Source organism: Bubalus kerabau, chromosome 1 (assembly GCF_029407905.1).
Source record: "Bubalus kerabau isolate K-KA32 ecotype Philippines breed swamp buffalo chromosome 1, PCC_UOA_SB_1v2, whole genome shotgun sequence".
Lineage (NCBI taxonomy): Eukaryota > Metazoa > Chordata > Mammalia > Artiodactyla > Bovidae > Bubalus > Bubalus kerabau.
This window is the reverse complement of record NC_073624.1, coordinates 66,638,217-66,660,749: the sequence shown is the minus strand read 5'-3', so window position 1 is coordinate 66,660,749 and position 22,533 is coordinate 66,638,217. Positions and strand designations below refer to the sequence as shown.

The window sequence follows — 22,533 nt, the reverse complement described above, 5'->3', positions numbered from 1 at the left end:
CATCTCTAGTGTTTTCCTTTCTAGTCTTGTGTCCCCTGAGTGATGAAATTAGGAGGAGTCCTAGCCTATAGGTGAGTAGTTTCTGGTCTTTGAGACTTAGAACAGAGGCATGGGGGTGGAGGGTGGAGAGGGAAGAAGAAAACAGCCTGTGATGTCCTGAAATGTGCCACAGTGCAGATGAACTTGGAGGACATTATGCTAAGTCAAATGAACCAGGTGCAGAAGGACAAATTCCAGATTACTCCACTTAGATTCTACTGAGATTCTTAAAGCAGTCAAAATTAAAGAGGCAGAAAGTAAAATGGGGGTTTCCAGGGGTTGGAGAGAGTGGGGAATGAGGTTATTATTTAATAGGGATGGAGTTTCAGTTCTACAAGATGAAAAGACTTATGGAGCGGGATGGTGGGGATGGTTGCACAACATTACGAATGGATTTAATACCACTGAATGGCACACTGCAAATGATTAAAGGTGGTAAATGTTATGTGTATTTTACTACAATAAAAAGTTGCGGGGGGTGGGGTGAGGAGGGAAGCAATGTAATATGCACTTGGAGAGGGAAAATGAACACAAAAATTAAAAAGAATGGCAAAACTGATTACAAATGTTTTTTCTGTCTTTTAACTTTTCTATAATGTTGTCACACTGTTTGATAATAAGCACAGGAGAAAAGATGGTAGTAAGGCCTTCTGCAGGTCCAAATAAAATAAACCCTGTGCACCATCACTGGGCCACAGCTCTAGGATTTTTTTTTTTTTTCTCATTATTAAATAAGAAGGTGTCCTGGGTATTGACTGTATATGCTGGGTATGGCACTGGGAAGAAAAGCTGAAGCTCTAGTTTAATGAGAATATGAGCATAAAAGGCATTTTAAGGTGGATTTGAAAGGACAGGAATGAAGAATAGGTTAGGGTTTATTCTCAGAATTGTTTAAAGAGCCAGCTGATAGTGTGTTGCACCGGTCTTCAAGGCTCAGCTGTATGGCACTAGGAGGGGTTACCTGCTCTGTGGGCACCAAACATTTCCTGTCCTGACTCCTTTGGACTGCCCCTGCCACCTCCCCACCCCATACCTTTGAAACCCAGTCTTCCACCTAAGGAACCGCAGCAGCAAGGAGGGGGACAGAGAGGCAGCAACTTAATACACGGGAGTTTTCACTGGCCCCGACCAGGGGCTGCCTGGGCCATTTGGGACAACATCGTGTCATTTCTCTGCGTGCCTGCCCCAGGCCTAGGCAGATGGAGTCCTCGCCACGAGAGAAAGCCCAGCTCCCCTGGCTGCCTCTGGCTCAGTGCTCTCCACTCCGGCCACGGTCTGCCCAGCGTCCCTCACGTAGTCCCAGGCCCACGCCTCTGAAACTTCTATTGGTTTCCACCTCACCCTCCAACAACATAGGCCTGGGAATCCCACTTGAGCAGAGGCAGGTTGGGAGCTTTGGGAAAGGGAAAACAGGCATAGAACCGAGAACAGGGTAAACGTGGAACCAAATACAGCATAAAGAAGGTGTCAGTAGGAAAGGGAAGAGGGAAAGGGAAAGAGGACATGCAATAAGATTTTTCTAAATCCAAGGGCCTCTGAGGATTTAGGTATCCTAGGCCTCAAGAGTTCTCTTCACCCCTTGCCCTCGCTCTTACCTGTTTGTGAACCTTTGTAAGCTGTTCCAGGTTGTTCTCAAGAAAGGAAATCTTCTGCTTTTGGGAGTGAATCCCCCCACTGTCCTCGGGCTCCATTTCTGCACTCTGAGGAGAGACAGGGCAGGGGAAAGATATGGCCATCCTGAGGCCAGTCAGGCCCCACTCAGACCAGGCCCGGAAGCCCTGCTGAAGGCTGCAGGGGCTGGAGAAACCTGAGGACAGGAGGGGGATATGGGGGCTGGGAAGACCCCGAGGCAGCACTCACTTTCTTGACTCGAGTCGTGACGTCTTGAACGAACAGTTTGCGAAGGTTGTGGAGGGTCTGGAGTTCCCGGGCCTGCAAAGAATGATGAAAAATTGGGGGCCACCAAATACAAGGTCATCATTTCCCCTCCAAAACTACTGGATCCTTCAGTCTCTCCAGACAAGTGAGTCACTCATCTTTTTACAAAAAGGTGTCCTGATCATACCACAGGCTTACTTCCCAGAAAGGCGGGAGAAATAGGGTGCAGAAGAAATCAGAGGGAGGGTTGGACACTGAAGCCACCCCTTCCCACCCCCCCGTTGGCTTGGCGCAGAAGGGAAGTCACTCACAACTGTCTCCTCCAGACCCTTAAGGTCCTGCTTGGACTGCTCATGTCGCTCGTACAGAAATCTGGAGGAAGACAGAAACAGAAAAACCACTCAGGGCCACCCTGCCCCTCTGTCCCTCCTCCATTCCTTGATCTATATTTTATTATTATTTACTATACTAGTTACTCATGTTCACAGTGCATAAATGAAAAAAGTAAGATGAGTTCCATAAAAAGCCCATGATAACCACCATGAACATTCTGGTGTCCATCTTTCCAGACTCTTCCATGCATGTGGCTCTCACATAAATGTTACGAGATTATACCATTCCTACTGTTGATAACCTGCTTTTTACACTTCATGGAACATCATCCACATCTTTCCATGTCAGCTAATACTGAACAGAAGTCTCCTTTTTTTTCCCCCTTGCCATCAAGTTGTTCTTTTGAGGACCTTGCCTCCTGTGGTCACCATGTTCCCATCTAGATCGTGTCCTGTCCCTGCGGTATGTGTGAGTAGCCATCTGAGCCCGTGTGGTCTCAGGTCTGCAGGTGGATCCGTCACTCACGTCAGCTCCTGGAGTTTGGTGCTTTTCTCATGTTCTTCATTCTTCAGCTTCTCGTAGTCAGCCTGGAGCTTCTCCAGCTCTAACTGGAGTTTCTGATTCAGGCTGCAGAAAGCAAGAGGTATTGGGGAGAACAAGGAGATGTCAGCGAGGGACAAAGGGGAGACTGACTCCTTCAACACTTTCCTTCTTGCACACATGAGTCCTCATAGGGTTGACACATCTACCTCAGGGTATATTAGAGGCGGACTCAGGCTACTGCTTCCACAGCAGAATAAGGGGCCCTGAGCTATCAAATCAGAGAAGCCTGGAGCATAGGGACTAGTCCTCACTCCTTGTACCTCCTGGAGCTGGACTGCAAAGTCATGTCTTTGCTGGGGCATGATCCATGGAAGTTAAAGAACTGGATCCTGGCGCAAGAGGGAGTGTGTGCGTGGGCCCAGGAAGGTGAGGGGACCGGGTGGAGACTGGAGCCACCCTGGGGAACTCTTACTCTTTGAGCTCATCAATGGTCTTCTGCTTCTCATTGATCTCGTCCCGGAGCCGGGCCAGCTGCCGGTGATGGGCCTCCCGGTGGCTCTCCATCTGCAGCTCCAGGGCCTTCTGCAACACAACCCCACCCAAGTTCAATGCCAGGCTCCCAGCCACCAGCTTGGTGAGGGCCCTGCCAGGCTCCAGTCTCCCCAACACTTTCCCCACTTGCCTTCACATCTTCTGTGTCCTGTGTGTCTGGTTCCTTGTCCTTCAGAGCCACCTCATGCACAGTTTCTGAGGGAGAGGGAGGAAGCAGTTTATATCACACCTACCACCTCCAGACAGAACTTCACATTGTGACCAGAGCGCCAGGCAGTGCAGGGCACATTTACCCTTAGAATGGGCCCACAGGGATATTCTTCTGCGTGAGAACTGTCCAATTTCATATAGCAGGGACAGAGGATGATGGAGGGTTTATGGTTCATGTAAAATGAGCTACATGCAAAATCATGCTAAGCAGCATGTGAGCTGGACTCCAGGATTTCAGTCTAATGCTTTAGTGAGTGTGCTGAGTTTTCTGTGATGTTTGTCACTTTGCCTCCCGACACCCTCTCTTATCTCAGGTCCCAGGATGGGTTGGTTGGAGGTTTAAGCAGGCCTCACCTTGGGCCTGGAGCTTGGCCAGCTCATCACTCAGGGAGTCATAGGACTCTTCCAGGTGCCGTTTCTTGAGTTCCACGCTCTGCATGTATTCCGTCAGGGAGCGGATCTTGGCCTCATGCTGGTGGGATGAGGGTTGGTGAAGAAGATGGATAGAGTCAAGGATCCAACTCCAGGCAGCACAGAGCTTCACAGGCTCCAGCTCTCCCCTCTTCCTGCTACACCTTCCACTAGGATGCAGGCTCGAGGGCCATTCCTCTGGAGACCCTTCCTTTAGACTCTCTTGGTTCAGAGGGCAGTATCCCCCTGCGCCTTCACTTCTCTAGCCTGGACCCTCTTCTGCTTCCCCTAGCTCTTCTGTCCTTGACTTCAGTTGACCCTAGGTGGCTGCTAGCAGTCATCCCACAACCACAGAGTTGCCTGCCCTCTCCCACGGCACCCAGAGGCTCTCTACCTCTGGCACTCACCTGGGAGATGAGGAGTTGGCAGGATGAGAGCTCCCGCCCAGTCACTTCCATCTTGCGGTGACATTCGACCTGAAGGTTCTCCAGCTGCCGGCACCGCTTGACCACAGACTTGACTTCAGATTTGATTTTGCTGATGTAGAGTCTGGCCACCGTGAACTCCTCCTCAATGGCCCCACTGATCTCCACTGGCTGTGGGGTGAACATAGGAGGGAGGAGGTGCCTCTTGGCTCCTGGGAAGCCCCTTATCCATTTCCTTCCACTCGGCCTAGCCCCGCACACACCCACAGGCACAGGGACTCCAGTGGGACAGGTATGTTCCAAACAACTTTTAGCAGCTCTGTACCACCTGGCTTTTCACACTGAATCCCTCTCTGCATTCAACGAGCTGTTCCGACAGTCACCCTCTTCCCTTCTATAGAGAAACAGGATATTCTGTAGTCAGACTGATCCACTTGATCACACAGATGGGGCCTCGTCACTGCCACAGATCTATATCATTCCTAATTTTGTGCCCCCATCTCCAAATCCTGCTAAAAGCACATCTCCACTGCTTCCTTATCCAGCAATGTGAATTTCACCAAGTATGTAGATCTAAAATGTATATTTCAGTTGAGTCTATGCAAACCTCTGCGTGTTTTCCTGTGTCTAGTTTGCAGGTGTGCTTCCTGGATCTTGTCCTCTTCCTCTCAGTATCTCTGAGGACATGAGTGTCTCACCTACACCTCCCACCATTTCCCAGAACAAGAAAGATCTGAACAAGGCCGCCATGTCTTTCTCCACTCACCAGCTTAATCTCTCCATTGCCCACGATGACACTGAACTCACTCAGGTCCTTCATCAGCCCGTTCAGTACCTCAGCAATCCGTTTTCGCTGGTGTCCACTGACCTCCTGCAGCCGCTGCAACTCAGACTCCAGGGACAGCATGGTGGCCTGGGGACAGTCCTTCAGGTCATGCCAGCACCATCTTCCTGCTTCCCTCCCCCACCTAGCCAGAGGCCTCTCCCCTTCATGCATGACCCTGATGGTTGCTACAAAGAGAACACAAGCCCTGCAGAAGGGTCTGGAAGAGAGAGTGGTCAGGACGGTGAAGTGCAGTGATGGAGTGGGAGAGGGGCCCACCAGGAACTGAAAGACAGCACAAAGGTACAAACACGATACCACCCTCTCAGGAAGCAGAGTGCCCTCTGGACGCAGAAGGTGTTCTGAGGTCAGGGTGCTTCTGGCTGGCCACTCACCACCTTCTGAGACAGCTCATCCACCAGAAGCTGGTTCTGCTGGCTCTTCTCCTCCACCTCCTGGGACTTCTGGTCATAGTTCATGGCCAGCTCCTCCAGAGCCTGCAGCACTTCCTTCACCTCATCCTTTGCGGCATCATTCTCTGACTGCAGGTGGCTCAGCTCCCGCTGGACCTTCTCATTGTCTCCTCGAGTGGACACCAGCAGCTGCACGGGAGGGGCGGGTCATGAGCAGGAGTCTTCTGCCAGTGATCAGCTCACCAGCTCCTTGGCCTACGGAAGCTGAGCCCCCCTTACCCAGGTATAGCTCTAGGAGAGAGGCAAGGGTCCAAGCAAGAGTCAAGAGGAACGGGGCTTTCAGCTTCATAGAAATAGGATACCATAATGAAGGAGCACCCAGACTCCAGCTTCTGTGCTTTAAGCAAAACCCCAACTAAGCCCCCAGATTTCTATTGTCTCGGGGAGGTGACTAACCCCTAAGCAGAATGCCCCTTCTTCCATCTTTCCAGAAAAGGTCTTTTTCATGCCTTTCAGGGATGGACACACAGCCCTCTCCTCTCTTGTCTTGCCCTCCTTCCCATTACCTCTTCCTGGTCCAGCATTTGCTGCTTGAGCTTCTCTATGAGTTGGCTCTGCTGGTTGATCTCATCATCCTGTTGGAGGCAAGGGGATAAGATGGAATGAAGGGAAGCTTCTCGTTCCAGTTTAGACTTGGGAGCTTGGGGCAGATATGGATCTTAATAAAAAATTTAGGCTTTGAGTTCAAAACATCCTAGGCCTTCCCTGGTAGTCCAGTGGCTATGACTCTGTGCTCCCAATATAGGGGGCCTGGGTTCTATCCCTGGTCAGGGAACTAGATCCCACATGCCACAACTAAGAGTTCCCATGCTGCAACTCAAGATCCCTCATATTGCAATGAAGATCAAAGATCCTGAGTGCTGCAGCTAAGACCCAGCACAGCCAAATAAATAAATAAATATTTTAAAAAGAAAGAACGGAACTCTATATCCTAAAAAGAAAGAAGTCTTTTCCTCAGCTTCTCTCCTTGATTCCTGCCCTCACTTTTTAATTCCTTTCTTTCTGAAAGTTTGTATAACCTTGACAGTGCACAGCAAAAGCCTTCAAATGTTCACATCCTTTAACTGAGAAATCCCACTCCAGCACTCCATTCTAATTGAACCAAAGTCTTATATGGACAAGAGACAAAGATAGTCACTTCAAAGTTATTTATATAGCAAAAATAACCAACTAACAAAACACAAAACCCTAGAAAGCCTGTAAATAAATGGTTAAATGCATTCTGATAAATGGACTGTAAGGCAGCCATTTAAAAATACTTCAGTGAAGAACTGTTAACAAAGTAGGAAACCACTCATTATATAATGTGGAATGAAAAAATCAGATGTGAAGTTACACATACAGTATAATCTCAATTGTGTGGCTTTATTTCTGAATGGTGGGATGAGGAATGATTGAAATTTTCTTCAATATGTTTTTATTTATCATCCACATTTCAATAACAAACATTCATCTCTTTTAAAATCGGGAAAAAAGTCAGGATAAGCTACTTTTGTGAGCCCACGCTTAGCATCCCGCCAGGCTCACCACCGTGCCCTGCCGGATGTCCTCACCTTGTCATCGAGCTGCTTGTAGAGGCGGCGGATCTCCTCCTCGTACTTCTGCCGCTCCTCGGGCGCAATGCGCACTACAATGGATGAGTTGTCGTTCACAGGTGTCTCCTCGCAGAGCTCAGCTCCCAGGGTGGCATCCTCCCCGGCCAGGCGCTCTGTCTCAGGCACGTTCTCTCCTGGCGAAGCGGCAGAACAAGGTGAGGGATGGGGCAGGGACAGCTGCACCTGCGGGCCCTTCCTCCCTCACTGCCCATCGCAGAGACCTCCTGGCTTCCATGTCTCTTGCCCAGTGGACCGTCCACCTTTCTGGGGGTGGGGAATAAAGGATGTCAGCCCCCTCTCACTTTCCCTCATGACTGCTCTACCGCATCCCTCCAGAAGCACAGTCCTCCTTGGAGGTCGTAGGAGCCCTCTCTGGCTTCCTGCACCTGCAGGACCCCTCACTAACCATTGCGCCACCGGTTCAGCTCTGCCTCCAGCTTCGCAATCGTCTCCTTCTGAGCCTTTGTCTTCTCCTTCTCCTTCTCATATTTCTTTTTCCACTGCTCAGCAGTCAACTCCAGATTCACGGAGGCAGTGTTCTTAATGGTCTTTGCCCTGGAAAGGGGAATGAAGAGATGAGACCTCCATTAACGTTCATAAGACCCTGAGTGGAGAGCACAGCAGAGGCTGGAGCAGGGAGTAGAAGAGATGAGACCTCCATTAACGTTCATAAGACCCTGAGTGGAGAGCACAGCAGAGGCTGGGGCAGGGAGTAGGGGACCCCGCCACTGACCGCTGCCCGAACATCAGGGTGGACTTGGTCTCCGCGTCATTGTAGCTGGACGGTGAGCAGCAGATGAACATCGTTGTTCGGCAGTTTCCTCCCAAGGAGTCCTGGAGAATCCGTGTCATTTTACTGTCACGATATGGAACGTAGCTTTTCTGGAGGAAAAGGGAGGCCTCGAATCAGAAAAATTCAGCAGGGGACTCAGAAAAGATGGCAAGGGAGTTTCCTGGTGGCATAGTGGTTAGGATTCCAGGGTTTCACTGCCATGGCCCGGGTTCAATCTCTGGTTGGGGAACTGAGATCCTGCAAGCCGCATGGCATGGCCAAAAAAAAAAAAGAAAGAAAGGATGGGACTTCCCTGGTGGTCATCCAGTGGTGAAGATTCTGTGCTCTGAATGTAGGGGGCCTGGGTTCAATCCCTGGTTGGAGAACTAGATCCCACATGCCGCCACTAAGACCCGGCATAGCCAAATAAATAAAATAATTTTTAAAAAATATTTTAAAAAAGAAAGAAAGGATGGTTGTGCTTACTAGGGGTGGAGCAACCCATGAATTGGGCATGATGAGGTGGGGGCATTAGGAGAAGGCAGAAGATGGGGTGAGGACCCGTAAGGAGCACTCACCGTGCCCTCAGCCAGTGCCGAGATCACGTTCCCCAGGGCCGACAGGGACTTGTTGATATTCTTGGCCTCATCCAGCACGGCTCCCTCAGCTCCAGTCTTGCTGACCTACCAGGGCACAAAGGGTGAGTGTGTCATGAGTGGTTGCAGACCAAGTGGGCTCCCCACTCCTCTTCTCCACGTAAGTTGGCTTAGTCCAAGGAGAAGGGGATAGGAAAGAAGATGAAGAAGGCCCTCCTCTGGTCCCCTAAATGTTCTTGCTACAGACTCTCTCCCCTACATACACAATATTATACAATATTCCATTTATGTGAAATGTCCAGAAAGTCAAATCCAGAGTCAGAAAGTAGATTAGTGGTTACCAGGGGTTGGGGGATGGGAGACTAGGGCATGACTGTTAACAGGTGATGAAAAGGTTCTGGAATCAGTGGTGATGATGCACAACCTTGCAAATACACTGAATTGTATACTTTAAAATGGTGAACTTCACGGTATGTGAATTCTAGCTGAATGAGAGTTATTTTGATTTTTAAAAAGGCTACCCCCCCTCAAGGCTTCCTTCCCTGCCCCCTTCACCGTGGCAGGAACCCCCACCTTCTCGCTTCCTGCCAGGTCCACTAGATACAGCTTCCCACTCAGCTTCTGCTCAGTCTCCATATTTTCCTGCTTGATGTTGATGAGGAAGATGCTATGGCTTCGAGAGCTGTGTTCATTCATGTCTGTAAGAGGCAGGACGAGACAGTCCTTATACCAAACTCTGTGAACGAAGCCCTCAGTCCCCAGCTTCCACAGACCACCACCCCCACCCACTGAGAGAGGGGTTGTTCGCCGGGACTAGCCCAGCCGCTACGTATCCCTGGTAGCAGGGGTGCAGGGTCTCACAGACAAGCATCTCTCCTCCGGAGGAGGACACAGACTTCCCCTGCCCCCTTTCAAGTCCCTCAGCCCCCATGGGCACAGAGGAGAGGCAGACGCCAGACTCAAGAGCCCCTGATCTCCCCCACTCACTGGTGACAGCCACGTGACGATTTGATTTCCCTTCATCAATCACATCTAAAATCTCCTCCGGGCTGGACACAAAGCGCTCAGTACAACCCTGCAGGGGGCAAATGGACAGTGACCCCCTACACTTTGGTCTACAGATTAAATTACCTGCACAGTGACCAAATGACCCTTCAAGGCAGTGCCTTTGTCCAGGCCCCAGACTCCTCCCCAGTCCAGGCTGTCCGCCCTCCAGCTCCTGGGCCGTGATATCCCCTCCTTCTGTGCCCGCGCTCTCAATACCCTGGCCCCACCTGCTTGCCCCAGCCCAGGTCTCACCTTGACAAATGGCACCCGGTTCTTGTCCTCATGCACAGACAGATTTGTTTTGGTCACTGAATCAAGACAATTCAGGGTGAGCAAGGCCAGCACTTCCACCCCCCCACCTACCCAACCCCTTTACCCTGCAGTCTGCTCAGATGGATGATTCTTCTGTGTTCAAAAGGGAAGAAGACTCCCCTGTGAAGCCTAAACTCCCTGCTCACTCTGAAGGCTGTTCATCCTCCTGCAGGATTCCAGCCCCAGGGCCCCAGCTAGGCTGAGGTTGTATGTATGTGGGCCTGGGCACCTAAGCTCATTTTCTGACCCTTTCGGTTTTTGGAAATTCTTGGTGAGTGAAGGCAAGGGCCACAAGTACAAGTGTGTGTGTCCTCGTATGCCTGCTGCATCTCTCACCAAACAGCACCTAAGCCCAAGAGGCCAAGAACACTGTGATCATTCTCTTCCTTGCCCTCCTCACCCCCCACCCACCCACTGGGATTACACACCACTCACCATCCAGAAGGTCACGGATTTTGTCCAGGTAAATCTCAAAGTAAGAAACCTGGGTTAGGAAGAAAGGAGAAGTATAAAGTGATGGGGGCCTATCTTAAATCTGATTCAGGTATCACAGGCTAATGTGATCCACTCAAATAGTGGTGGTGGGAGGGAAAGGACAGAAGAGACTATTTTGGCAGAGAAGAACTTAGGTAACCACGGGGGAGAATAAGTTGGGGCACGGAGGATCTCAGTGGGTTCATGCTAGATCCTCCACTCCCAGTCCCATAAGAGGATGCCCAGTGGTCATGCCCTGATCACCTTGATATGGAACTCAAGATTCTCATCCATGGAGTAGATGTGGTTGAAGATGTCTCGGGCAATTCGAGGAATGATTCCCATCAGCTGGGGGTCATGCAGCTTTCCCTGGGGAGTAAGGGTAAGGGTATTCCAAATGAGGCTGGGGCTCAGGAGGAATCAGACAGTTCAGAGGGAGGCAGACGAACACAGAGGTAATAGCTGCTAAGAAGACCATCCTGACTTAGGGGATGGTCACTACCTTTAGTGGAAGGAAGAGGGAACTGAGCAGCCCTTTGAACTGTCATTGCTGCTGCTTTTCCAGGCAAAAGAAGAAAACTGGCGTAGTGGAAAGGAGGGTGAACTGCAGCAGGCTGAAGGGAGTCCATTAAACTTCCACAATAACACTGCCCTGCCAGTGTTACACAATAACACTGTACCAGGCAGCCCTCATTCCTAGATCTCCCCCCACTGAGACTCCTTGGCCTCCCATTAACACTCCCAACTCCTCTCTCCCATAAAAGTTAGAACCCTCACCTCCATAGTATGTGTCTTCCCTGAGGATGTCTGTCCATAAGCAAAAATGGTGCCATTGTAGCCAGCTAGGACATCTGGAAGAGATGGCAGAGAAAGACCGCTGCTAGAGAGAAGTAGAGTAGGGAATGGGAGCTTGAAAAGGTACACTCTCAAAATATACTCATTACCTTTGACAATCTGCATGGCACAGGCATGATAAACTTGCTCCTGAGTCGTGTTTGGGGGAAATACACGGTCAAAGACATATGGCTTCCCCTGGAGTGGAAATAAAAGACGACAGACATCAGTAGGGAGGTGTGGGGAAGAACAAACCCCTGAAAAGGCACCTGTTCCTCAGCCTTCTGTACTCATGGACAATTATGGGGATGAAGGGAACCAAAGAGAAGCAAAGCTTAGTATTGACACCAGGATTGTACCCGTGGGCTAGAACGCCACTGAGGAATGTCACATGGCGATACTGCACGAGAGGACCCCAGCCTTGGTGTGACAAACTCACCATCCCAGATCCCCTGCCTGGGATCAAATGAGAAAACACAACAGGACTACAGGCTGTAGAGAGTGAAGAACAACATACTGACATTAAAAATCTACCACTAAGTTACAAAAACATCTTCCTCAATAGATCCACATGTTCTGATATGAAAAGATGTTGAAGATGTATTATAAGTGGAAGATGCAAAGTTAGGGACAGATGTATAGTGTGTTGCCTACTGTGTAAATGAAACATACAAATGCTGAACTACTGAGCTGTTATGGAAATATTAACACAAGCTCTGTCTTTGTGAAAAAACATATGAAATCAGAAATACAGTTCTCCCTTTAGGGAAACAGCTTTAAGTAAAGAGAAACTGTGAAGCAAATCACTCAGACCTGCAAGTATCTTGTTCAATTCAGGTAATGTTATATATCATGTGTGCTGATAAGAATGCTAAAGATACAAAATATTTACAACCCAAAAGGGACCCAAAGAGAATAGATTTGCTATCTGATCATATTAAAGGGAAGATCTCTGGTACAATTCAATGAGACTCTGCTTGCTTTCCATTGTGACAACTTTTCAGTCATATTTTCCCATTATTTGATATAAAGAAACTATGACATAGTTGTCAAATTATTTTGCTACAGAGTCCGTCTTTATTCAACTGATAGGTTAACCTCCAAGTCTATAGACACCAGAGTCTGGGAGACATATTTTAACTAAGACAAACCATAAGCATTGGAGAAGGCTGGAGATGTGGGTCTGGGCATATCTACAATACTGCACTGACATAGGTAACCTTTTTTTCCAAAAGGAATTGTACAAAAAATATTAACAATGACACTTCAGAGAGAGAAACTGGGAGGGAGAGGTGGCTTTCATTTTTCATTTTATCCTGGAAGGTTTACATTTTTAAACCAGGTACAAGTATTATGTTTTTTATTTTTTAATGCCAAAGAGAGTGAGAAAATAGTATATTTTTTGTTTTTCTTTTTAATTCTTCCCAAAAAAGGATATTTATACTAGTAAGTATTGTCTTTAATATTTAAAAGATTTTCAAAATCTGATTTATGATAAAAGTCAACCAGGAATATTTATCTGGTCTCTCTGTAGTGAGGGATTCTGAAGTCCCAAAAACAGAATTCACAAAGAGAAAAAAGTTGTGAAAGTGTTCTCTGCAATGAAGGCAGTACTGTAAACTGGTAGGGCCTTTCTGGAGGACAATTCTATTAAATATTCAAATGTCCATACTGGTCATACTCTGCCCACAGATTTCAATGCTAGGAATTCATATTGCAACTTGCTTTAAGCACTTAATGATGTGTGTAGATGGATGTTCACTGCAGCCATTTGTATTAAAGAAAAGGAAGAAACAATTCAAACACCCATCAAGAAGATATTGGTTATACCTCCATGCTGCTGCTGCTAAGTCGCTTCAGTCGTGTCCAACTCTGGGCGACCCCATAGACGGCAGCCCACCAGGCTCCCCCGTCCCTGGGATTCTCCAGGAAAGAGTACTGGAGTGAGTTGCCATTGCCTTCTCCAATGCATGAAAGTGAAAAGTGAAAGTGAAGTCGCTCAGTCGTGCGGACTCCTAGCGACCCCATGGACCGCAGCCCACCAGGCAAGAGTACTGGAGTGGGTTGTCATATACCTCCATAATCTACTTCTATTACAATGAGCAAGTTTGGTTTACACGTCCAAGATCAAATACACGAAAAAATAAAAACAATTTGTATAACATGATTATATATTTTAAAAAAGCATAGGAATAGAATAGTCTTAGAAAAAAAATATGGAAGACTGTATATAGATCTGTTAAAAGTGATTATCACTGGAAAGCAGAATGATAGGAACTTATGCTTATGACATTTTTTCTGTGACATGTAAATATTTTACAATGACATATTGCTTTGAAATTAAAGAGAGAAAATAGTATAGGTGAGCTACAGAAAAATGTGTAATAACATGATAAGATACACACAAAATAATTTTAAGGAAAAGGTGGTTTTTAAAATAGTGTGCCGTGTAAAACACACACACACAAAAGAGTATATGAAGGATTATTCCATTTCAGTAAAAATGTATGGTATTATATATGTATACAAGGTATATACGTATGTATATGTATACATGTATATATACGTATACAAGGTATGTATATATGTATACCTTGCATAGAGAAACATGTTAACAGTGGTTATCCTTGGACAGTGGGACTTTAGGAGTTTTTTGTTCTTTTTGTTCTTTTTGATTAAGATTTGAAAGTATTCTAAAATGAAAATATATAATTTTTAAAAAGGAAAATTTTTAATTTTAAAAAGAGATTAATACTCTTACTATATAAAGAACTCTCATAAACTAGTAACAACAACAACAAAAAAATTAACAGAAAAAACTAACAAAAAAATAACCAGAAAAATATGGATAAGAGTTAGGTACTAACAACAGAAGAAACACATATGTTCAATAAACATAAAGATGTTTAACATTTTTGAAGAAAAAACAGTAACATCATTTTCCACCTATCAAACTGGAAAACAAAAACTTAATTGTAATACCCAGAATAGATGAGGGTTCAAGAAGGTATAATTTCTGTGAAAGAAGCACCTTCATTCTTTTCTGTTAGGACAGTATATCCATACTTTGAAGGGGCAATTCAGAAATGTATAATCCAAAGCCTTGAATTGCACATATCCATAGACCCAGATATTGTACTCCTAAGAATTTGTACTACGAAACTATCTGTAGCAAATATTTGGCTACAAGGATGTTTATTATCAACACTGCTTATAGTGATGAGGATTTGAAAACAACAGAAAGAAGTTACATTTAGGGGACTGGTTAATACAAGGAATTAATTATACTATGGCATGTACATATGTTTTATTCTTTGCTACTATTTAAAAGGATGACATAATAGAACACCAATATATCTCAAGAATGAGTTGAAAGAACTTAAACTCAAAGAGCACATACTGTATTATTCCCTTTATATAAAGTTCAAGAGTAAACAACACTTTTTGTAGTGATGAAACTCAAAGTAGCAGTTGCCTTGGGGTGATACTCACAGGAAGGGGGTAAAAGGGAGCTTTCAAGGGGCAATCAAAATGCTCTAGATCTCAGCCTGGGTAGTGGTCACACAGGTGTCCAAATATATTATAAAATTCATACAGCTGTTTGCATAAGATTTGTGCACTCACTGTAGTAAATTATACCTAAGTGCTATCATAAAGTAGAACATCACAAGATGATATGATAATGGCCCTTAAAATATGAATTATGCACAAACTCATTGTTAATAAGAAAAAATGAGTATTAGACTATATTAGCATTTTAATCTATCAAAGTGGCCAAAATAAAATAGTTTGATGATGGGACTTAATTGCTAGGCCTGTCAATTAAATTGCCTTCTCTAGGGGAATTCCCTGGTGGTCCAAATGTTAGGACTCAACGCTTCTACTGCAGGGGAAATGGGTTCAATCCCAGGTAAGGGAACTAAAATCCCACATGCCGCAGTGGCCTGGCCAAAAATAGTCTGATGATGCACTGCACTGGCTGGGCCCTTAAATATATTAATACATATGGTCTTTCAATTGTTTGTAATAGCAAATGATTAGAACAAACCAAAATATCCATATCTATCAATAGCTGCTACTGCTGCTAAGTCGCTTCAGTCGTGTCCGACTCTGTGCGACCCCAGAGATGGCAGCCTACCAGGCTCTTCTGTCCCTGGGATTCTCCAGGCAGGAACACTGGAGTGGGTTGCCATTTCCTTCTCCAATGCATGAGAGTGAAAAGTGAAAGTGAAGTCGCTCGGTTGTGTCCGACTCTTTGCGATCCCATGGACTGCAACCCACCAGGCTCCTCCGTCCATGGGATTTTCCAGGCAAGAGTACTGGAGTGGGGTGCCATTGCTTTCTCCATCTATCAATAGAGACCTGGCTAAATAAATTATGGCATATCTCTACAACAAATAATACAGTAGTTACAAAGAATGAGATAGATACTTATGTGCTGATGTAGAAGGATCTCTAAGACTCCTCGTTAAGTAAAAAAAAAAAAAAGCAAGTTACGGAACAGTATGTATAGTATGCTATCATTTGTATAAAAAAAAGTACATGCATGTATTAAATACATATGCATTTGCTTGTAAATGCATGGCATTCTTTTCGAAGAATCTACAGGAAACTGGCTATAAGGCTGCCTTCTGAAAGGGGAACTGGGTGGCTAGGAAAGAGAAGTAGGAAGGAGACTTAATTTTCACTGTGTATCTTTTTTATATCATTTGAATTTTGTTACATGTGCATGTAAGACATTCAAAAATTAACTAAAATTTTTTTAATAAATACAATTATGTAAAATATTTAGTGGTGGTGAAAGTCATGGTATTTTGTTGGTGAAAAATAGGTTACAAAACAACATAGAGTTTACAATACACTTTTATTAAAATCATTATATGTATATATGTAGGAAAAAAACTACTGGAAACAAATACATCAAATTGTTAACAATATTTTGGAGGGGGCAGATTTTCAGTGAGTTTTAATTTCTTCTTTGTGCTTTTCTTTGTTTTCAACTTTGTCAACAACCCTGGGTTGGGAAGATTCCTGGAGAAGGGATCTGCTACCCACTCCAGTATTCTTGGGCTTCCCTGGTGGCTCAGTTGGTAAAGAACCCAGTGTGGGAGACCTGGGTTCAATCCCTGGGTTGGGACAATCTCCTGAAGGAGGGCATGGTAACCCACTCCAGGATTCTTGCCTGGAGAATCCCCATGGACAGAGGAGCCTGGCAGGCTGCAGTCCACGGGGTTGCAAAGAGTCGGACACGACTAAGGGACTAAGGACAGCACAGTGCTGTAACCAGATTATGTTTACTACTATTACAGAAAAATCTACCTGGATTCTTTTTTTTAAGGTTGACTGAGTTTATGATTATTCATAGGACTTTTATAAATTTTTCACCATTTTAAACCATTTTTATCTATACAGTTCATCATAATACTTTATTACAAAGAATAAAATTCTTATTACATAGAATAAAATCATACAGTGTTTCAATAAACAGATTTAAAGTGGCCTTAATGCTTTTCCTTCTCAGTGGTGATATCTTTTTTAAAATTTTGTTTTATTTTATTCTTTAACTGAACCTTGATTCTTGAATTGTAATCTAACTCAATATTTCTCCCATCCAGCCGCCAGGAGACATAAACAAAACACGTCCATCTCAGCCAGTGACTTTCACCTCTTCTCCATCAGTGATGTCTATCCGTGCTTACTAAAGCCAGGCATTCAGCCAAAGGGGATTAAATATAACTCCCAAGCCAACCTCACTCTTTCCTTCTTCCCATCTGGGAACCTGGGGATCAATGCTCTAACACTCCCAGTTGCAGGATTCCAGGGGCTTCCCTGGTGGCTCAGATGGTAAAGAATCTGTCCACAATGCAGGAGACCTGGGTTCAATCCCTGGGTTGGGAAGATCCCCTGAAGAAGGTAAATGGCTACCCACTCCAGTATTCTTCCCTGGAGAATTCCATGGACAGAGGAGCTTGGTGGTCTGCCATCCATGGGATCACCAAGAGTCAGACACGACTGAGTGACTAACACTTTCACTACACAGGGTGCTGTGGGCGCTTTAAAAGGGAGGGCGCTCTCCAAGTGCTGAAGGCAATTACTGCCTGAGGAACTCATTTTCCTGAGCCTAGGCAGGGAGAGATCAGAGAGAGAGGACGGGTGGCATTCTTGGAACCACGAGGATAAAAAATATCCAAGAGTTAAAAGTGGATGCACTTTGTAATCTCATGAGCAGAGAAAGCCATGTTTACAATTCTAGGGTTTCTGGGAAGGCCTGCTACCATCTTCCTACGCTTGGTTGGGTCCTTAAGTTTCAAACCTAGTTCATTTCTTCTTCCTAAGATTTTTATATCTGTTAAAGTATGACGTCCTTTAACGTTCTATTACAGGATGAATTTGTTCTGTCAGATCTTTTTAAAAAATAACTAGACCAGCGGTTTCCCACTTTTTTTGCTTCTAGACTACTCACTTGGGAAACGTCACCATTATTTACATCTCTCATGACACATAAGTATTCTGAGTCAGACTGTAGTATGCTGTGCGGGATTTTTTATCAGAATCTGGGGAAGTGTATGTACAGTTAGCAAAAGCCATTTCTGATGCCCCCTCCCAGGACTTTGGCCAGGCCACTCCACAGCCTGGACCACCATATAAACCAAGAGTTTCCTGAAGACAGAGGTTCCCCTCTCAATCCCCAACATCAAGCACAGTCCCTGGCCCTCAGGAGGCTCTTCATTAATATATCTGTTGAAGAAACACAGATATTGATGGAAGAAGAGAGCAAGAAGATCCTAGGGACCTGAATCTTTGGATGAAACAACCTGTAAGAGGGGAAAATGTTAACCACTTCCCAGTTGTGTCAAAGGCGAGCTGGTGGGGAGACAGCCCATCCAAAATAAAAATAACATCTAACTCTGGTTGGGAGTTTATGATGTGCCTGTCACTATACATTATCTCATTTAATGCTCACAGCAATTCTAGGAGGTAGGTACTATTATTATTATTATTATTATTATTATTATTATTATATTTCATAGATGTGAAAACTGAAGTTCAGTAGGGTAGTGGTACAAGAAGTTTTCAAACTCAAGCACTCTGATTCCAGACCCACACTGTCGAAGTGATCTCAAAACTGACGTGCCAACACTGCGTCAGAGCTTTATCACGGTTTCCCTTCCCCTCCTCCCTCCATATGGGCGTTTCTCCAAATACTTCTGGACAGAACTAAAGCCCTTCATCACCCTCTTTTTGCAACCTCAACCCCTTTTTCAGAAGAATGCAGTTCTCCCATCCATCCTCTCCAAGGAGGTACTAATCCATGACTTTGATTCCATGGATGGAGGAGCCTGGTAGGCTGCAGTCCATGGGGTCTCTAAGAGTCAGATACAACTGAGCGACTTCACTTTCACTTTTCACTTTCATGCACTGGAGAAGGAAATGGCAACACACTCCAGTGTTCTTGCCTGGAGAATCCCAGGGATGGGGGAGCCTGGTGGGCTGCCGTCTATGGGGTCACACAGAGTCGGATACGACTGAAGTGACTTAGCAGCAGCAGCAGCAGAAGACTTGTAAGTTAGAAACACTCAGGGAGACCGTCCACCTTTGAGGAACGCCTCTGAGACCCACTCTCTCTCCCCCCACAGGAGTGTAAATCGCCCCTCCTGAGGGCTTCTCTTCAGAGTCCCACAACCCCGGACTCTGTGTTCTCCTCTGACCCACTCCAAGCTTCCTCGTCTCCTGTCCAATTGTGTCTCCCAGCACTTTCTGGTGTTTTCCACAAAGGGTGCTGACTAAAGCTAATGGAAAGGTCTAAGATCAGGGGTCCAGAGATAACCAACCTTTTCAACCTTCACTAAAGCACTTGGTAGAGACTGAACTTGAGAGCACCAGGACTGATTTCCATAGTGACACCCCTGGGGATTGTTGCCATGGCAATGCTGGAGAGATACCGGCCACAGTGAACATCACCTCCTCTCTATGTTTTCTTTGAGGAGACTCCCCCAAGGCTAAGGGAAGAACTGCTCCTCTCCGTCAGACATCAAAAGAATCCTGGGCTACCTCAAACAATAGTGACTCTGCTCCAATAATCCTGCAGGCCCCAACCTGGCTTTTCCAAATGAGGTCCTTGGTGGTCCTGCTTTGTTGCCTCCTTAAGAATCCACCTAGCCATCAGGAAATCTAAGGGAGATAGAATATGGTTGATACTTGAATGAGGGAGGGAGGGAAGGGAAGTGGAGCAGGGGCGGGAGGCAGAGAGGCTATGGGTTTCCCTACTGCCATTCTGTGTCTGGTATAGATGCACAGCTCACACTCTGCCCACCAAGACAGGCAGAGAGAGACACATAAATGGGTACACTTAAAAAGTCACAGTGGATTCCCAGTGACCCAAAGAGCAAGACAAGGTACATAGCACACACAGACAGTGACCCAGACACCCTTCCACTATGACTCAGGCCATTAACGTGGGCTAAGCCCCATCCCCCAGATTCCAGGGAGAAGTCATGGGGTGGGAGGGGGATGAGGCTCACAGAGCTGTCTTCCCAGCTTATTCTCCTACAGTCTGCCAAGCAGAGAAAGGCCATGAACATTAGGCACTCTGTAGCCCAGAGCTAGCCGCAGTGCAGAGAGAAGAGCCATCACGGGAGGAGCAGGGGGCTGGGCTCGGAGAGAGAGAATAGCCTCTCCCACCTTCAGCCTTCCCAGACATCCTGAAGCAGCTTCCTCCATTAACTCCTCAGATAGTTCCCACACACGGGCCCCAAAGGGAGCTAGAGGAAGAGAGAGGAAGGAGGCTGGGGGATTTCCTTCCCTTTGTTGGGACCCTCAAGGCGCTCCTCACAATCACTTCACTTATGACCCTCATCCTGCTGAACGAGGAATGAATAGAAAGCCTGGGAAGGCAAGCACCAAGGATGCTGCCTGAGACAAAATGGCCCCCCATAAGCACTTATCTTGGCATGAGACACTGACAGGAAGGGCTAGGGCAAGGCAAGACACAGAGCGAGACTAAGGTTCAGCCCTGCAAATATCAGGCAAAATAGATAAAGAAGGAACAGCTGTGGAGTAAGATAAAATCTGAATTGGCAGGGGGCCCTGGGCCTCTCTTTATCTCTCCGCCCTCCCACCTCCACCAGGTCTCTCCTATTTAGCTGAGAATGAGACGGATAAACACAACTCCTTCTCCCAACATCGCCCCATGCCCTGCGCCCACCATGCCAACCAAGATGGATGTCCCAGAGAGCCTAAGGGAGTTGGTTCAGATAAACCTAAACACCCTAGAGCAAGGAAGTTAGGCTTAAAAGTGGAAGCCTTTTGTGGGTTTGTTCCTCCATAACCACCTTGGTCCTATTTCTCAGCCTTTCTGTCTCAGGGGGCCCTCAAGCTCTAACTCCTGTGGCTAACACCCACTGTCCAGACTATTCGGAAAGGAGGCCCCGAGGGTTGATCCAGGCATTATTTCAGCCTGGCCAGACTGATCAGACTGCAAGGTCTAAGGTTCCCGAGACAAAGAGAGACAGGGGCCCTCCCTATGTGGCAAACATACATACATAAGCACAGACACAAAGTGAAGGCACCCATTGAGTCCACAGTGGAGGTGAGAGAGACTGGTGACAGACTAGAGCCCTTGAGGACAGACCATGTCAGCAAGTCTCTTCCTAAGGCATGTTTACTCAAAGTCCCGTTCTCACCGACTCCGAAGACCCAGGCTCCCTCCTCTTCTTTCCTTCATTCCTTCAACAAGCAAGCCCTGTGCCAAGCACTATGGATCAAAGATACATAAGAAGTGCCCCTGACCTTGAGGATGGCCCTTATATGGGCTCCTCCCTTCTTGAACTGGCTACAGTGTCCTGGCCCAGCACCCCTCAAGTCCTACTCCCTACTGGACTCAACCCCAAATCCTTTCACCCCATAGCCTGACAGTCCCAACCAGCCTAGGAAAGGAGGGGAGGTGAGGAATTCACTAGGAATCCCTTGGGGGCTACCACAGCTAAAAGTCCAGAACCGAAATCTGTGGAGATAATGTGATACAGAAGGAAAGATGTGAGCTTTGGAGTGACAGATTTAGGTTCAGATCCATGAATTAACAGTGTGACCTTGAGAAAGTCATTCGACTTCTTTGGGTCTCAATTTCCTCATCTGTAAAGTGGAAATATTAATACCTTCTTCAGAGTGTTGTTTTGAAGATCAAATGATATATGTAGAGTAAAAAGCACAGTAAATATTAGTTCTCCTTCTTAATAGTCTCTTCCAGGGGTAGGGGCTGCCGAGAATAGGTAGAGGAGGTGGCTTGCTACTTTGAATTGGATCATCAAGAGAAAGGATGAATAAGCAACTGCTTGATAGGATCTCAGGGTTTGGTTATTTTTGTTAGGGTGAGTTGAGGGGTCTGAAATCCTCTTCCTACCATACCTGGGAGGAAAAGGCAGACATTTCTTTAGGACCTAGAAGATCCCCCTCCCCAAACTGGGTGTGGCACCAATGTATTTCCTTCTCTGAAAACCCTTCACCAAACCTGTGCCCTCCCCCCAAGTCCAGGCTGTAACTACTTCAGGGGATGATGGAGGCCTTGACCGCAGAGTCCACCCTCACTTGTACCTCGGCAGAGACCCTGGACAACCCGCCTCCCATCTAGCCAGTCCACTAGTCTTCCTCCTCCCTTCCTGGGAGGTGAGGGGTAGAGATTCTGAGCCAATAACAAAGGGAAGATGCGCCTTCCTTAGGGAACAGGGAAAACGTCAGAAAAACACGGGACTGGCTCTAGGGGTGGGGACGCTGCAGAGAGCAGCAAAGGGGAATCCGGCCCCCGGATCGCGGGATAGTAGCCCCCTCCCACTCTGCCGAGACTCGGCCGCCGGCCTGGCCAGGCCACACCCAGCCATCCTGATGCAGGGAGAGGAGGGGCTGCGGCTAAAAGGATGGAGGAGGATGAGAGGCGGGGAGAGGGAGCTGAGACAGGCTGGGGGCTGAGGCTCGGCGGGGGTAAAAGATCCTGCCCCCTTTCCGAAATTCCCTCCAGGGGCGGCACTCACCCCAATAACGACGCTGTCGTCCCCTTGGAAAATGGGAATGAACTTGTCCCCCCGCAGAATCTCGGCCTGATTTAGGGGCCGAAATCGGCAGAGCACCTTGATGCTACATTCGTTGTTGGTCTCGGCCATGGTGGTCGCCGGTGTGGAGCTGGGGCACTTCGGCTGCAGAGGTCGCGTGTGCTCCGGGAGGAG

General features: G+C 46.8%; 1 protein-coding gene across 1 annotated transcript in view; it reads right to left on the bottom strand.

The window, feature by feature from the left end:
* The window catches only part of KIF5A (kinesin family member 5A), a 26,737-nt gene extending 4,204 nt beyond the window's left edge, over window positions 1-22,533 (bottom strand). Inside the window, exons 1-23 of the mRNA XM_055578571.1 lie at window positions 22,342-22,533; window positions 11,428-11,515; window positions 11,261-11,334; window positions 10,748-10,852; window positions 10,445-10,493; window positions 9,950-10,005; window positions 9,638-9,725; window positions 9,224-9,348; window positions 8,633-8,737; window positions 8,016-8,164; window positions 7,689-7,837; window positions 7,241-7,416; window positions 6,194-6,262; window positions 5,610-5,816; window positions 5,158-5,304; window positions 4,374-4,562; window positions 3,910-4,027; window positions 3,476-3,540; window positions 3,266-3,375; window positions 2,776-2,877; window positions 2,229-2,289; window positions 1,900-1,971; window positions 1,635-1,739 (exon numbers count right to left, since the gene is read on the bottom strand). Coding sequence (XP_055434546.1) covers window positions 1,635-1,739; window positions 1,900-1,971; window positions 2,229-2,289; window positions 2,776-2,877; window positions 3,266-3,375; window positions 3,476-3,540; window positions 3,910-4,027; window positions 4,374-4,562; window positions 5,158-5,304; window positions 5,610-5,816; window positions 6,194-6,262; window positions 7,241-7,416; window positions 7,689-7,837; window positions 8,016-8,164; window positions 8,633-8,737; window positions 9,224-9,348; window positions 9,638-9,725; window positions 9,950-10,005; window positions 10,445-10,493; window positions 10,748-10,852; window positions 11,261-11,334; window positions 11,428-11,515; window positions 22,342-22,470 — 2,538 coding nt within the window. The 5' untranslated portion in view covers window positions 22,471-22,533. The remainder of the gene's footprint in view (window positions 1-1,634; window positions 1,740-1,899; window positions 1,972-2,228; window positions 2,290-2,775; window positions 2,878-3,265; window positions 3,376-3,475; window positions 3,541-3,909; window positions 4,028-4,373; window positions 4,563-5,157; window positions 5,305-5,609; window positions 5,817-6,193; window positions 6,263-7,240; window positions 7,417-7,688; window positions 7,838-8,015; window positions 8,165-8,632; window positions 8,738-9,223; window positions 9,349-9,637; window positions 9,726-9,949; window positions 10,006-10,444; window positions 10,494-10,747; window positions 10,853-11,260; window positions 11,335-11,427; window positions 11,516-22,341) is intronic.